The sequence below is a fragment of the Oxyura jamaicensis genome, chromosome 21 (genome assembly GCF_011077185.1).
Source record: "Oxyura jamaicensis isolate SHBP4307 breed ruddy duck chromosome 21, BPBGC_Ojam_1.0, whole genome shotgun sequence".
In the NCBI taxonomy this organism is placed as follows: domain Eukaryota; kingdom Metazoa; phylum Chordata; class Aves; order Anseriformes; family Anatidae; genus Oxyura; species Oxyura jamaicensis.
The window spans coordinates 6849693-6865877 of record NC_048913.1 but is presented as its reverse complement, the minus strand read 5'-3'; the positions used below and the strand labels follow the sequence as shown (position 1 = coordinate 6865877).

At 43.0% G+C, this 16185-nt stretch overlaps 1 protein-coding gene across 1 annotated transcript; it reads left to right on the top strand.

Moving 5' to 3' along the window:
* The first annotated feature begins 2047 nt into the window (after positions 1 to 2047).
* MICOS10 (mitochondrial contact site and cristae organizing system subunit 10) lies at positions 2048 to 15426 on the top strand. Its single transcript, XM_035344775.1, has 4 exons — positions 2048 to 2194; positions 11963 to 12010; positions 12635 to 12744; positions 15180 to 15426. Exons 1-4 carry the CDS (start codon positions 2128 to 2130, stop codon positions 15186 to 15188), a joined length of 234 nt encoding a protein of 77 aa, XP_035200666.1. The 5' UTR covers positions 2048 to 2127; the 3' UTR covers positions 15189 to 15426.
* The last annotated feature ends 759 nt before the right edge of the window (positions 15427 to 16185 follow it).

Here is a 16185-nt window from a genome sequence, read left to right as displayed (position 1 = left end):
ACAGCTCACGCCAGGCTGTGAAATGCAAAACAGGCTTTTCAAAACCGCATGTTCTAAACATCACCTTGGAGTCATACAATAATAAATACTCAATATTAAACTGAGAGGGTCTAATTGCCAAGTAACTATAGCAATGGAGAGAAAAGGCTGTCTTTGGACACATTCCCTCCTGCCTTAATTCTTCCCTGGAGTGGGTGGGGGAGAAGGGGTGCAGAGAATGTGCTCTAGACGGTTAATGGGTAACGCTTTCCAGAGCCCCCTCTGATCGCTCAGTGACTCCGGGATGTAAAAGAAGCAGACGGATTTCTCAGAAGGAAGCTGGACATCCAAAGGGTTTAGAGCATCAGGTTCCTGACACAAGGCTGTCATATACACTGAGACCCATTACACAGCAACGTGACCTTTTATAAAGCGCCTTGTAGTCCAAGTGCTCACCATCACTTCCTTCATGCCCGAAGAAACAGCACTTTCCAGTGACTCTAAAAGTCTGAAAATGAGTAAGTGTGAAGTGAAATTACACATGGCCTGTGCTGGTTATTTGGTTTTGCCAAAGAGAAGACCATATTTCTGGGTTGTTTTTAAAATACGGATTTCTGGAATTTAATTTGGGGAAAAAATAAAGATTTGTCTGGAGGCTTCAAGTATCTTCTGCTTGGAAATGGGAGGGTAGAGCTGGCACACTGGGACGTACCATTGGATCAGCAGTTTCAGAAAACACTGCTTTATCTTGTCAGGGAAAAAAAGTGCTTGATCCCGTTGGTATTTTTATATGTAACACAATGCATGGCTCTATTTCTGATACTGACTGGACACAAATGCAAAGTAATTTTGAGTACACTGGATGGGGAAGAGAAGAAAAGGAGTCTCCCTTTGCAGAGGAGCAAGAACTGGCTTCTTCAGTGAAAGCTTTTCAATCTTATGTGGATCGGTTTAACCACGTGCTTTCCAAAAACTTCATTAAAAAAATAAAAAAGCCATTCAGATTAACTAAATAAAAGCTAAATCTGAATGTGTAGTGATTTGTGAATGAGTTGAGCTAAACCTAAGCTTTCCATAGTTGCTTTAGATCAAAAACAGTTTTGCCCCTAAGACAAACCAAAGAGCACAAACCATAATAAATGACTTCAGAAACTGTTCACCAACTTTGGAAATTTTAGGCTTTCATTTGTTGGCTTAGTCTTTAACTTACTTTGTAAAGAACTTTGAGTTTTCTAGAACAGTATAGCCTCCTCCTCACCAACCTGATAAAACTGTCAAAACGTGAAAAAATCGAAATAAGCAAATGGTTTAAAATTCCCTTACTGAGTGTGAAGGGGGATATTAGTACCTGAAAAACACCGTGTTTTTTTTTTTTGTTTTTTTTTTTTTTGTTTTTTTTTTTCCCCATAAGGCTTCTAGAAAAAGACTTTCAGAAAGCCTACACATTTGCAATATAAAATTCATTAATTTGAAACTATTCACGCTTACATTCCTGGTTCAACACCAGAGCCCACTTCAGGCTGTGCCAAACACCCGTGATTTGTTTAAATCCATAATTCACCCTCTCTACTCAATTATACTAATATTATATTAATATATTCTCCCAGTCCTTACCCTAATATTGGCATCAGGACAAGGGGAACGGGCTAAAGTTGCTCCAGGGGAGGTTTAGGTTGGTATTTGGAAGAACTTTACTGAAAGGGTTGTGAGGCACTGGGAAGTGGTGGAGTCGCCATCCCTGGAGGTCTTTAAAAGACGTTTAGATGTAGAGCTTAGGGATATGGTTTAGTGGGGGGCTTGTGTTGGGTCAGAGGTTGGACTGGGTGATCTTGGAGGTCTCTTCCAACCTAGATGGTGCTGTGATTCTGTGAATTCATTTCAATTTCTGGTGTTACTCTCCTGGGTTTTTCACGCTTAGGGCCCAGGTGGGTAAAGGAGCCAAACCTTCGCTGAGGGGACGGGGCCCGGGGCTGCTGGGCGGCCTCGTTAGGCCGGGTCCCGCCGTCGGTAACCACGGTAACGGGCGGGGCGGGCGAAATCTCGCGATGTTTGCCTGGCCGCCCTTTACCCGCGGCGGGAGATCTCGCGAGAGGCGTTCTGAGGAGGAGGAGGAGGAGGCGAGGCCTGAGGTGGGAGGGGACGGCCAAGATGGCGTCGGAGGGCGAGCTGGGCAGGAAGTGGGACCGGTGCCTGGCGGACTCCGCCGTCAAGCTGGGTACGGGCGGGGAGCGGCCGGCCTCAGGGGGAGGGCCCGGGGAGGAGCGGCGGCTGCCCTCCGGGCGGCCCGGAGCCTGCGGGGGCCTCCTCTCGGCAGGTCCCGCGGCGCGGCCGTGCTGGGTGCTGAAGGGCCCTGGCGGGGCCGGAGCCCCCCCGACGCTCCCGGGCCTGGCCTAGGCCCCGGCGGCGGCTTCGTCGCGCTCAGGGCCCGGGAGGCGCCGGGGGCGAGGTCCCGCGGCTCGGTGGCCGGCAAGGTGACCTTGGCGGCGGTCACGGCACCCCCCGGCCCCCCTGGGCTCCTCTCCCCGGGCTGGCCCCGTCTGACCCGCGGGGCGGCGGCGGGGGGTCGGGGCTGGGCTCTGCTTGCTCCCTGTGGTGGAAATGAGCAGTCTGTGGGAGTAATCCCCGTCAGTGCTGAGCCTCGCAGCCGGAGGGATGCCTCCTGTCCGGAGCAATGGGCCCCGCTCAGTCTCGCTGGGTCCTTCCCTGCCACAATCTTGTCTGGCTCCGTGACAGCCACTTGGGTTTCCAAAGCCGTTTATGCAGAGCTGTTCGCATCCCTCGGTGTGCGAGGTGGGCTGTGTTTATTAAAAGCAGTGCTCAGCGTGACTGGCTGAGAGCTCTGGCACGTGTTACGTCGTACAGTGTGCACACTTTGACATTGAGAAGCTTCCCGTCCGGTATCCCGGCTCTGCAGCCAGTTGTGCCTTTTCTTTAAGTACAAAGACGGCTCTGTCAGATTTTATTCCTTGTTTGTACTTAAAGCGCTTTGTGTGTGCAACAAACCATTTGTAATGTTTGCCTCTGACCTGGGAGTTTTGTGAGTGATCAGAGTTGTGTGTGTGTGGTTCAGTGCTCTCCACGTGATGGGCTGGCAGACCAACTGGAGCGGGGTTGTGGCTTTGTGAAATGAGTGTCCGTAAGCAATCCTTCAAGTATAACATACGGAGCAAGAAGCAAAGTGCCTGATATAAAAGGTGTGAGTACCTTGATGGTGCAGAAGCCTTTCTGAGAAGGATAAGCAATGGCTGAGAAATGTGAATGTTTATTATTTGTTGCTGTAGTGGCCTTATGCTTGAAAGCTGGTGAGGAGCTCTGGGTTTTAGTTGCCTAATACTTTTCCATTAGAAAAGATGTTTAATAGTTTTGTGTAAACTGAAACTTCCATTGTTTATAACAGACCTTTGAAAAGTGTCAAGTGTTCCGGAGCAATGTTTTGTCTTATGAAATTCTATTCAGGTTTGTCTGACAAACATATCCAGATATGTTTATGTTTCCACAGCGTTGGTTGCTTTATCATAAAATATTAAGTATGCCAAATTATAAACAAGAACTCGTTCTGTGCTGCAGCTGTACATGTAGGATTCCTGTACACGGAAAGCCTCTCAGGGAGGCTGAAAGAAGTGGGTTCAGACTGGATTGTGATGCGGCGTGTCTCATCGCCAAGGCATTTGTTGTCATTTGGGGTTTTCTTCCATCCTAAAGCAGTGACGGAGGAAAGAAAACGTGTGTAGGCTTTCTGCACCAGTGCTCTAGTCCAAGGATTCCCACTGTTAGCAGCACGATGGCATTGAATTGAGACCTGAGTAAAATTCAGTTTTCAGTAGATTGCCCAGAAAGGGCACGTGGCCTGCACCTCTTTGATTTTTATCTTCCGCGCTGGATGCAGCACAGTGGCCTTGGACTTGTGTTTCTCCTCGCATGCAATGGATCTTTCTGGTTTGTGTGCTTTTACGATGGATCTCATCGTAAGCAGCCTTCTTCGTGGCGTTGACAACAACCGGACTCTCTGTGAGGATGCAAATTGTGGCAGCCCAGAAGGTGCCTGCAGGCACTGACTGAGGGTGACGGTGGCCTTTCAGTGTGCCAGGACTTGGTGGCCTAGCTGGGCAAGCTCTTAGCAGCCTGCTGAGCATGCAAGCTGTCTCAGATGATCTCAGTGCAAAGGATTGTTTCCTCTGCAAGGAGTTTAAAAACCTGCATGGTTGTGGTGATAGTTTTTGTAGTATTACTTCTGTGCTTGTTGGAATCCCCAATAAACTATGTGGGGTGTTGTTACAGTGGAAAGAAGGAAAATAAACTTCTCTTGAGAACTTCATCACTTGCGTTGGCATATAGAAGTTTACCAAATCCTTGCTGCTTTGTTGGGCTTTTCCTTTTGGTGGCCGCAGCTTCCATCCTGTCTGTTCCATTACATCTTTCCTGAGTGCTGTTACAAGAAATATCTTCCTAGCCAAAGTCTGGGGGAAGAGCAAGCATCACAGTTAGCCCTGCGTTGTCTCATTTCAGACACCGTCAGTAAAGGAAGGCGCTGAATTTCTGCAGCCTTGCATGCATGACAGTTCTCTGTTGTCTGTGACAACTGTAGAGACAAAACCCTGCCAAATTAAGTTGCAGGATGAAGGGATTTGGGGAACAGAGAGGAGTGAGAAGAGGGGGTAGCAGCTATCGGTATGATTTTATTAGCAATAGTATGTTTTTAAATAATAGCTGGGGGGCGCACAGCCTGCCCTATCTTGTGTTAGGCTGTCAGGCTTTCTCCTACAGCTGCTTAAGCAAGTCTGTATGCATTTGGCTTTGTCATTTGTATTTACACCATACTGGTGCAGTTGGGCATCCCCTTCCATTAAAGTGTCCAAAATAATTATCTTCACTGGTATCTTCTGAAATCCAAGATTTTATTTTTGACCTCCCGGTCACTACCTGTGTGCGTCTTTTAATTCAGTATTAAAAGTCTTTCGCTTGTTGAAAACAGAAGATGTTGTCATGTCTTCCTAAGACAATACTTTGTTTCAGAACTAGATACTGCACACCTCTGTAGCCTGCAGAAAGCGTCCAAACATGGTTAAAGGGAGTTTGTGTTACCCTTTTTTGTAACGGGCCTGACATAGTTTATTTGTTTTGCTAATGATGAGTGTAAGCGTAGGCATTTTTCTTCCCTCTCTAAATCTAGCTTTAACCACTAGGCACAAAACACTGTGAATCAAACTCCTCTGGCTTTCTTTTTCTTCTCAATATGCAAAGCTTTTAAACTCCTGCATCCACGTCGCTGTCATGACCGATTCTTCCTTACTCTTGTTCTCAGTAAAGCCTCGCAGAGAAAGGATTCGGAAGTAAATCGTGTTGTGCACTCTTTCTGTCCTACTAACTTCAAGCTCAGTTTAAAGCCTCTCAGTGGTTTTTGGTTTGTGTCGTTGGTTTTGTTGTTTTCTTTGGTATTCTGTTTTTTTTGCTTGGTCTGTTTGTTTTTCTAACTGAGCAATAACTCATGCCTCTTGATTTGGAAAGGCAATAACTCCTGAAAGACTGGCAGAGTTGTTTTTTTTCTGTGAGGCTATAATTTTGGGCAAATAACTACAATACACTGCTTCCAGAGCAAAGAGTATGTGTGTGTAAGGGGAGGGGGAATTTGTGTGCACCCGTGTGTCTTGTTTTGAAACCATTGTAGTTGTACATGGTTCAAACATCGTAATTTACCTGTTAGTGAAAGGTAATCAAGGAATGCTGTTTGCTTCAGCATTTTTTTTCAGTTGCTGTGCTGAAGTTCATTTTTTGCAGGAGACAAATGTTTTGATATATGTCTGTATGTGACCAAAATTCAGCCTGGAAGCTTGTAAATAACCCTGCGTAGTAATGTTCATTTTCCTCTAATCCTCTGTTTTGACATCTGAAAATAAAATGCTTCTAATTCCCATTTAATAGGATTTTTATTTTTTTTTAAGAGAAAAAGGCACTTTCAATTCTGCTGTAACTGTTCCACGATTTCTTCTGGCTTGCATCATCTTGCCTGCTTGAATAGCTGTTTCTATTAATGGCACGGGTGAAATTGCATTGTTTGTGTCATTCCACAGATTGAGTTCTTCAGAAGGAATCATTGTATGGATTGCGATGTCAGTATTTTTAAATAATCCTTCACATGGTTATGAATAGGATAAAGGCAGTCTATATAATGATAAAATTTGATTATACTTTCTGAAAACTGGATTAGACTTTCTCTAAATATACAAAAATCCTGAAATTCCTGTTTTGAAGTTTTTTTGCTTGGCGATCCTAACATAACCATCCAGGCTTAGCCACCAGGACAAAAGACATGCTCTGCAGTTGGGATTTTGTTTTTAGTGCTGGAGAGAACGTGAATATTACATGAATACACAACTGCGTTATTACGCGGCCTTGGTTTGTAACCCCCGAGTTATTTTCCTGTGTATAGAAGAAGGTTGAGTTCTTCTCACTGTATCTTGTAGCAAAGCAGTGTAAATGCTGGCTGCGCCTGGCTCAGGCTGTGTGGAGGGGTGATAGAGCCAATGAAAAAGGTCTCGTTTGGAAGAGGTACATAAGTAGCGTTCTGAGAACAGGGATACCCGCTCGTTCTGTTAGCAGAATTGAATGGAGAGCCTGCCTACAAAGGAAGGGCTGTAATCTCCTGGAAGAAGAAGAAATGCAATAGCAATGTCTTTAGGAATCTTGGTCTTGCACAGGTATCGGGGGTATTTTAATTCAGTCATCCCAAGAATTTGGGGTTACTACAGTCAAATGCTACAAGAAAACCAAACACAGGTTTTCCTGCCTCTTCCTCAAGTACTCGGTGTATAGCTTCACTATGTTTTCTTCCAGCGTCCTTGCTCATTTTTCTGCCTGCTATGTAAACAGTCCGCACAACGGGGGAGATGAGAGCGAAAGCTTGGAGATTGGTGTTTGAAGAAAATCCGACTCCTGCCGCAAAAGACCTAGCTAACAGTCTGCTCAGAATTAATTCTCTTGGTAAAGAAGTGGTTGCGTGGTCTCAGATTTCTAACTAGCGCTAAGTGCTGCCCCTTGAAGGCCGTGGTGTCTGGAGAAGCCTCCCCACACCGGTTTTGTACAACAGTTATCTCTGTATCTTGTCAAAGCGTTGTTTTGGGGGTGTGAAGGGCAGGATGTGACACCCTACAACAGGAAGGGAGCAATACTTGGAGAGTTGCCTGTTTCGAATACCTTGATTTTTCAAGAGTATTTATTTAAAGCAAATTCTAGAGCTGTACAGAGCAGATGCTCAGGCCTGCAGGTGAGATCTGCCTGCTAAGCATCAAATCTGTTGCTGTCATTGTCCCCAGAGAGAAACAAACAGAGCTCCCGAGATTTTCTTGATCCTACCAGAAGCCTTCTAGTTGAGAAGTCTTCTCTGTTAAGGCACGGCCTTGACAGCTTTCAGAGAGCCTAGTCAATGCAGAGCCATTGCTACTTTGTGAGAGAAAGAAGCCGTCTTCCAGCAGTTGCTGCTTCCTTTTATTTTAACCACGTAGTTCTTATAACTTTAGAATAACAACGTGAAGGAGAGGAGGCTGAAGCTCTGTGTTCTGTGTTGGTGAGTAAGGAATGGGAGAGGAAAACCATCTGATGACGAAAAGGAAGCTATTAAGTAATTAAAAAAAAAATCTTCCAGCTGCTATAGTAACAGCAACTGCCAGATGTCAACAAACATTTCAATCTTTCTGTCTGAAGCTTCGAGGTATTGAAGAGAAGCATATCGAGGTGTGGCAGTCTTAATAGCTGCTTCGGCCCGGAGCTAGTGGGTAGCTCAGGAAAGAGTCGTGTCGTGTTACTGCCGGAGGGGCTGTTGATAAAATTTATAGGAATAGCTTTTCCCAGATGTTCTTCAGGGACAGGAGTCTATCTGGAAGATCCGTGTTTCTTGACGAGACACTTTTATGATGTCCTGTTGGGTATATGGCACGTGCTCCTCTGTGTGTTAGATTGATTGGAGGTACCGTGATGTTGTTCTTGGAAGGTGTACGAGCCAAAAAAAGGAGAATGAGAATTTTCTGAGACCAGGCTTGCTGCCTAATGCCAATTCCACGTGGCTGCACCACTCCACATGGCCAGGGAGTGGGAGTAAGATGTCAGCAGAACTGGCCTGTCCCCTGTTGACTCTGACTGTAAATGAGTTTAAACTGAATTGATAGATGTGGGGTGGAAGCGGCTGTTTTTCTAGTTAAACATTTTAAGCTGTCAGAGGAGGTGAAAAATGTGTTGTACCCTTTCCTGTGGCCTTTTCCTCCAAAGAGTCTGTCATGCAAGAAAGGGAGGGAAAATGTGCCCAGTGTGGCTCAAGCCCTCAGCTTTTCCATGTTCATTTGTTTTTATTGTAAGGTAAACCTTTCATGTTTTATTGTTATGAAGTTAAAGCCTGGCCTAGAGGTGCTGATCTTTAGCAGAAACAGCTGCAGACTCAGTGTCCCCTGGTCAGGTGGGAGGCTCTTTGAAGCAACATGTTGCCTCTTTAAAAGGAAATTGAGCATGTGAGAACTCAAACCTGTAAAACTCATCAGCAGCTCTGCCATTGTTTATCTCTGGTGTAACTTTATACAGAATTAAAGTGAAACGCATTGCTGCGCTTCCAAGGAAAGACGGTTCAGCTCCCCTTGGTCTTGGAGACACAGGAAATGACCGCATAACCACAGATACCTTTACGCGGAATGAAGATGAGTGACAAACTGCCCACAGAAATAGATTCTTAACCAGGTGGGCTAAGAACTGAAGTGGAGCTCAAGCTTCTGGTTTTAATTTAAAACCGGGGTTTAAACTAACCAAGAAAAGAGCAAATGTTACGTAAGCACTGGCTACACGATGAGGCAGGCTGGGCACTCCGTGCTGGTAGGTGTGTTGCTATCAGCTGCAGCATCCAGCATAGATCGTTGCCTGTTCCTAGGCAAGAAAAGGAATGGACGTGCCTTTGGGACCAAGCACACGAATGTACTTCTCTTCTGGCTTTTTCTCAAGTTTCCTTCCTGTGCAGAAAACAAACAAGCAAAATAACATCAGCTGTTAGACCTCCTTGCTTATTTCTTTGTGATGTTTTCGTTACCTAAAGCAAGGCCCTGGCAAACTTGCCATCATCTTTTTTGAAATCTTCAGCCGCTGTACTGCCCTTCCTTCTGCAACAGGGTGGAGTGATAGCATCCAAACTGGACACTTTGCATTTTCATGAAAAAGAAGAATCTCTTCCGTGGAACCTGGCTTACTGCCACTTCAGAAAAAAGCTTTCCTAGGAAGAACATTCCTTTCTGTCCTAGCAAGTCAGGCATGGTGGACTGTCTGCTCAGCAGCGGTGCTGGATGTGTGGGGAAGACCTGGGTTTTATTTTAGGCTTGTGTTGATTTGCAGTTGGCAGAAGTAGTAACATTTTTCACCTTTATGTGCATCCTGTATCTTCCCTGATGGCCAACAGGAAACAGCATTGATGGCCTCTGTGTAGAGCCATTACAAATGGAGCTGTAATTCTCACATCTAAGGAGGTGAAGCAAATACAAGATATAGATGGAAAGAAACTATTAACTACAGCTGCTTCTGCAGTGCAGTTCTTTTCTTTTTTTCTTTTCTTTTTTTTTTTTTTTTTGAAGACAAGAGTTTACCAGTTTACCACCACACTGGTAAGAAGAATGTGGGTTTGACTGGTAATAGTGACTGGAATATGTGAACTGCTTGGGCTCTGCATTGAGGTGATGCAGAATTTGTCATCCTGTAAATCGTTTCTCATTGATTAGCTGAACTGTTTGAATTGACAGAGGAGATCTGCTCTTTGCCTGGAAGTGCAGGACCGGTATTGTGCAGGGCAGGCCTTCTGAACCAGGCGGTTCAAACAACACCTGGTGGTGTCTGAACGGAAAGTAATTACCACCAGAAAGTCATGTTCAGCCCTACAGTGCAACAGCCCGAATCAAAAAGTCAGCACAACTACGTATGGTAGGAAACTGTCGGAGGGAGGCAAGTCAGAGGGCCAAACAGTTGTCTGTTGGATGAATTCTCGAAGATAGCAATTATCCTTAATAGCATAAACATTCTGCTGGAGCCAGCACCAGCTGTCTTCTAGCAAAGGTACAGAAGGAAGGCCCTGCGTGGGGAGGGGGAGTGGAGGAATTAGCACAGATGAACTGCTGCTCCTCGTAATGCGCGACGTCTCTTCTAGCTGAGTATAAATGCTGGTCAGCGATTCAGCGTGAGTAGTTGGCTGTTTATACGAGTTTCTCCAAGTGTCGTATCTCTTGCTGTCTGAATTGCTGAAAAAGCATGAAGCTCTGACCAGCCAACTGAAGAGCTGAGACCTGCCCTGAGTTGAGCTGTGCAAATAATTAGAGGGAAAACCTGACCTTTTGTGAAATGCTCGGTCTCTAAAAAGTCCGGGGGAGTTCTGTCGGGACCACTTGGCAGGCAGGCAGAGTTCTTCCCTGCAGTCGCATGTTTTGTAAGCCTGCTCCAGAGTTGTAATGACCTGGTAAAGTAGTTACCTCGATCGCGCTTGGAGCTAATGAAAATGTGTAGTAAAATGAAAAGAGGTTTCAAAAGCAACTCTGATTTCCAACTCACTAAATATGGTAGTGAGGCCCTAACACAAGAGTAGATGTAAGAGGGTTTATTCATATAGTCATTACTTCCAATAGTTAAGGGGTTTTAATCAACGAAAAGCATGGGGTGCTTTGTTAATTTGCTAGGTAGTGCATTGCTAGAGCATTGTTTCAATAACCTGTGCCTCAGTAGGAACTACTACTAGTACGTACGCTTCTTGCAAGGAAGAGTTTCAGGAGCAAAAGGAAACTTTAAAAAAAAAAAACTTTATTCTTCTGGATCAAGATGCTATAGGATTCTTTAGCATTGTTCTGGACTCAACCCACTTATTTAAGCTCCTGTTGAATGCATTACTAAGGATCACGTGCTTTTAGGACTATTTAAAGAAAAAAAAAAAGTAATGTCTTATTAATATAAGTAGCAATACTTCAGTTAGATTTCTTGTATTAAAAGCAGAGAAATCCTCACTCACCCTGGCAGAATTAGTTTGCTGCAAAACAAACCTGAAACCATTAGGTATTTTTTCAGTGAGCATATGCGTGGCTGATGGTTTTTTTTAAAAAAAAAAAAAAAAAACTTCTTCTGCACCTTATCTCAAAGTGGATATAATTAAGGGTCGAATTTAGCCACTGAACTCAGACTCTCACTCTTATATTTATTGGGTTTTGAGAGGAATTTTGCAGACTTGCCAGAGTTCTTGCAAAAAACCATTGCACACCTTCCAAGGAAAGCAAAAATTATTTTTAAATGTGCCAGCTGAATTTTTTAATGGTGCTGGATACGTTTTTTTTTTCAACTGCTGCAGTTATTTCTATATATAGTATAAGGATGTGAAAGTCATTCATTCCTAATGCGTTTATATATGCTCCATAATGAATGTTGTGGATGTGAAAGATAAGCAGCCTGGAGCTTTCTTTTGCAAGGTATAGAGTAACACAAAGCGCCCAAGTTGTGCTGCCCTCAGGACACACATTGAAGTAGTTAAAGTAGTGAGATAAACGCAATACAATAAGATATTAATCTGCAAAATCTCAAGCCCAAGGACACTAAGTTTTCATTTTGGTGTTTCTCATTTACTGACAATGAACTAAATAAATCTTAATTCCACGTTGTGGATGGTGACAGAAATTCAGTAACTTTCTCTGGGATGAGAGTCTAGTTTGTTTCCCAACTCTTTCTAATAACGAAGTTCTTGTATATGTTGGGATTCTCATTTGAATTAGCTGCTTGCAGTTCTTGAAGAAAGAATAGCTGCTTTCAATTATTGATGGAAGTAACAATTCTTTGTTTCAGAATTTCATTAAAGAACACTTTTGTTTGGTGCATTGAAATAACATGTAGTCTGGTATTCCTGAGTTGGAACAAAGAGTTACTGTAACGAACTAAATCATTTTTCATTTCTTTGCATTGTCTTAGTCATCACTCGCTGAATTTATTCTTACAGGTGCTGGATTCGGATTAGGAATTGTTTTCTCAGTCATCTTCTTCAAAAGTAAGTGTATTTCGGTAATCTTGACTTCTTGGTTTCCTAACTTTTGTCTACTACGGCTACAGTTTAAAACCAAGAAATTTTGGAGGCATGTAAAAACTTAATTGGTGTGTTAAACCAACTCTTTCACTATTGATCATGTGGGGTTTTTTTCCAGTTGAAATGGAGTTACCTAAGGTTTTAACCATTAGGTAACGGGGTTGTTACATGTGACATCTCTGTAAACTCCTACTGTGCTCAGTCAGCTTTTGGAATTGCAGGAAACGCTGTGCCAAATTACTGGAGCCATGTGTCTAGACATCAGTTTATGCCAGTCTTGCCAGGGGTTTAAAATGGTTTGAAGTTCTTTTTTAGTTACGCTTTGCTAACAGAATAATTTTCAGTAATATCTTGAATTCAGCATTTGCGCTCCATTAAATTTTAAATACGATGTCTTACTTCCGTTCTTCTTCTGAAGTGGTCTCTTTTTAGCAGATTTTTGGACTCTCAGAGAGCTGAAAATGCCTAATGTGCATCTTCCAGTAATACATTATTTCTCGGTGTTTATTTAACAAGGCTGTCGCTGTCATGTTAAGCAAACTGCTTTTCTTGATTTTACCTTTTACTCTCTGCTTGCCTTCCCCACAGGAAAGACATGGCCTATTGCGTTTGGGTCCGGGATGGGGTTAGGAATGGCTTATTCCAATTGTCAACATGACTTCCAGTCTCCATATCTTCTCCATGGTAAATTTGTAAAGGTAGGTACGGGTACTGGTCATTATTAATCAGTAAGTAAGTTTATCATTAAATGGTATACCTAGACACCATTTACATGTCAATTTTCTTACTTGTTAGAATAAACTTGTGCTGCTATAGCAGGAATGGTTCCCTTGCTCATCAGAAATTCTTAATATCTGGCATGTTAACAGTAAATTTATTAGACTGGACAGATAAAACTAATTTAATGGATCCTGCAGGTAGGTTTTCCCACAATGTGAGAACATTTGTAATAAAAATAGATGTTAGAAAAGCTGAAAAACCAAACTGACAGTAAGATTGTGTTTTCAGACTTAGATCAGCTAGGAAGGAAGTGGAAGTCAGGTCAAGTAGATCTGCCTGTGGAAGCAGGTCTTTGATCTTTTGCAGCATGAAAACAATCATTTGGAAGTTCTTGTGGCTTGTTCTGCTGGGTCATAATGTAATAATCATTCTGAAGACAACGTAAACAAAGTTTTGAAGGTGATAATTTAAATGACTTCATTGTTATCACTGATCACATGGAGCTAAAATATTTCAAATATTTTAAAACAGATTAATATTACTATTTTTAAAATAGATTAATTAGTAGGAACCAGTTGTTTACTCACAAGCTACTGACAATGCACTTATGATACACTAAGTCCAGAAACTGACTTCGTTAATGTTCTTTTTATTTCTTCACATGTAAAAGTTGGGACTGTTTTTGTAATTTATTGTTGTGGGATCGTTTAAAATAAATAAGGGAGGGAGCAGTACCTTGGATCTGTCAAAAATGCATTAGCTTTGCATGCCATCCAGAGGGTATTGCTCCATTTATGTCCCCAGAAAGAAACCGGAGTGAAATGTCTGTGGCCTCATGTGAAGGGAGAATGCCCTGTTCACATATTCTGAGAAAGTGTTGTTCGTTCAAAGATGCTTGTTACTTGGGATGCTGAGTAACAGAAAACTGACTTTCAGGTCAGCCTAGTAAGGGGTTTTGTTTGGATTAAGGACTAATCTGTGCTCTGGAGCGAGGGTGGTCCTTTGGAGCATGAGGTAATTGAAAGGACAGGACACTTCACAGAAGAAGCACAGCTGCCTGCATGGCACAAGACTAGACAGATAGTTTCCATCACGCTGTCTCCACTAGCTCTCTCTGGCACACAGAGGCTGAACATGCTGAGAGGGGGAAGATGCAGATGAAGCCATCTAACGGTTAATGTCATTAATTCTCTCCAAAGTGTCATGTCACATATAATGGCTCCAGGGTTATTATAACAAAATTATTTCATTTCTGTTGGTTAGGAGCATGGAAAATATTGTTGCAGTATCAGTCATCTGTTTTTTCCTAAAAAATACTGTTGTAACTGAAGTCTATAGGACTTCCTTTCCAAACTCAGTTTTTGTTCAAATGCTAACTTCTCAAAATGTGAGATCCTGCAAGAAAATCAGCTTTAGTGGGAGAGAAAAAAGTGTGTAACGTGGATCAGCTCAAATGAAATTATTTGTAGTTTTCTGAACCCATCACACTCATGGGATCACAGGATAACTCAAGTTGGAAGGGACTTCAGGAGGTCATCTAATCTAACTTCAAACAGGGTCAGCTGTGAGGTTAGACCAGGTTACGTGGGGCTTTATCCATTTGGATTCTTGATTCTTCAAGTTGTCAGTTGTGAGTCCCAAGTGAGAATGAGAAAGGATGAAGGACCCTCATGATACCAAATAATCGGGAGATTACAAAGTGACTTTGCACCCATTTTACTGTTACTCGGATCATCTCACTGCTTGTCCTCTGGATTAGTAAAATGATCGTGAAACCAACACAAGAGCCAGTCATCTAGACCAAGACTACTTAAAATGCAGTAAAATTCTAATTAGTGGTCATAAGATTCTGAGGGCTTTAAGTCATTTGATCGAATGGATTTCACCGTGACTTCAGCTGAAGTTAAAATCAACATCTAGCAATAATTCCAAGGCTTAAAACCGGATAGCCAAGAATTACATGACCTAGGTATCTCTGCAAAATGCCAAGTATCATACTCGTCAGGTATTTGACCTGTATTATTTACCACAAAAAGTTATACTTCGATAACAATGTTGATTATATCGATGTACAACAGTACCAGAGGTTCAGCAGTTGGAACCTTTCCTCCTGCCCTTTGTGGCTTTGATTTCTGTATTCTAGTCAATCTGTGAATAGTTAACTTGAACATTTTTTTAAGTACCAAGTTGACCAGAACGGAGGCTTATAAGCATGAAACCATGGCATGTTTCTGGTATGAAAATAACTACCTAACGTCTCCATATTCAACTTCTCAGTCTAGCGAAGGATGAAAATGTTAGCCTGCCTTCTGGAAATGTCACAAAGCTGAGTGGCTTGCTTTACATTGTGCAGCGCCTTCCATGTGAGGAACCCAAATGGCTTTTTAATAATATAAGCCTTCTTGCTTTACAGGAACAGTGACTAATGGCTAAGACTATCCCAGTGGGAAGGAAGGAGAAATCAATGATTATTCCTCAGGAATACTGAAGTGCCCCTGGAATAAGCCAACATTCTTCAGTAACGATCACCAGTAACTCTTTATACTCCAAGAAACTGTTTCCATACACAAAACAACGTTCTGTTCCTTGTTTTGTATTGTATGTCTGGAAAGTTCAAGGAAGAGCTCTTCTGGGAAATAAATAAAACAAAAACAGCCTTCTCTGGTGTGTTGAGTTTGTATGTGAGGGAGAGAGAATGGAAGGAGAGGACTTCTATTTGAGTACCTTGCAGCTGTGACCACCTGGGTAAAGCCTCTCTCAGCGCTCTTCAGAAAAGACAGCCGTTGTATGTTGCTCTCCACTCTTGAAAGGCAGCCCCCATCTAAAATACAGTTCAAAGAAGCATTCCCACCTCATAAATCACCCACTCAACCCCTGCTGCTTGTGCCGGTGTTTGGAGAGAAATATAAATACTCTTATGTCCTGTTTGTACAGTTGCCCTTTAAAATTGGAATTTTGTCCTCTCCAAAAAAGCAGGATAGAGAAGGGCAAATCCCAGCCTTGTGGCAGACTTAGTTAGCCTCTGTTGTCTCTTGTAGCTTTGAGCCTTGGAGCAAATCGAGTTTGAAACTTCCCTGGTATAGCAAGCGAATTAAACAGATGCACATGGCAGCTGGCTCAGAGCTTGTGTTTCAGGTTGATTGTTTTTTCACCCCTCTTCTGGGGGAGAACATTTTGATTCCAGTGTCTGGGAATGGGTCACAAATATTTAAAGCTCTTTATTGCCTTGGCAAGTCACTGGTCCGAGTGCTGCCTTCTGTTTTACATTTACCCCAGCCCTTGTAAATACTTGTTAGCGGGTAGCCTACTGCTCTTCTTCTGATTCAAGAGGTCTTCACCGTCTTACTTAGCATGGTTTTCTAGCAATTGAGATGGCTCTTAAGGACTTACTTTTTTTCCTCCCATGCCGGGTATGTACT

What these genes read in the sequence shown, in the direction of transcription:
- MICOS10 (XM_035344775.1), top strand. Translation starts at nt 2,128, where the DNA reads ATGGCGTCGGAGGGCGAGCTGGGCAGGAAGTGGGACCGGTGCCTGGCG. An exon ending in GGACTCCGCCGTCAAGCTGG is followed by an intron (nt 2,195 to 11,962) that starts GTACGGGCGGGG and finishes TTATTCTTACAG; the next exon opens with GTGCTGGATTCGGATTAGGA. An exon ending in CTCAGTCATCTTCTTCAAAA is followed by an intron (nt 12,011 to 12,634) that starts GTAAGTGTATTT and finishes CCTTCCCCACAG; the next exon opens with GAAAGACATGGCCTATTGCG.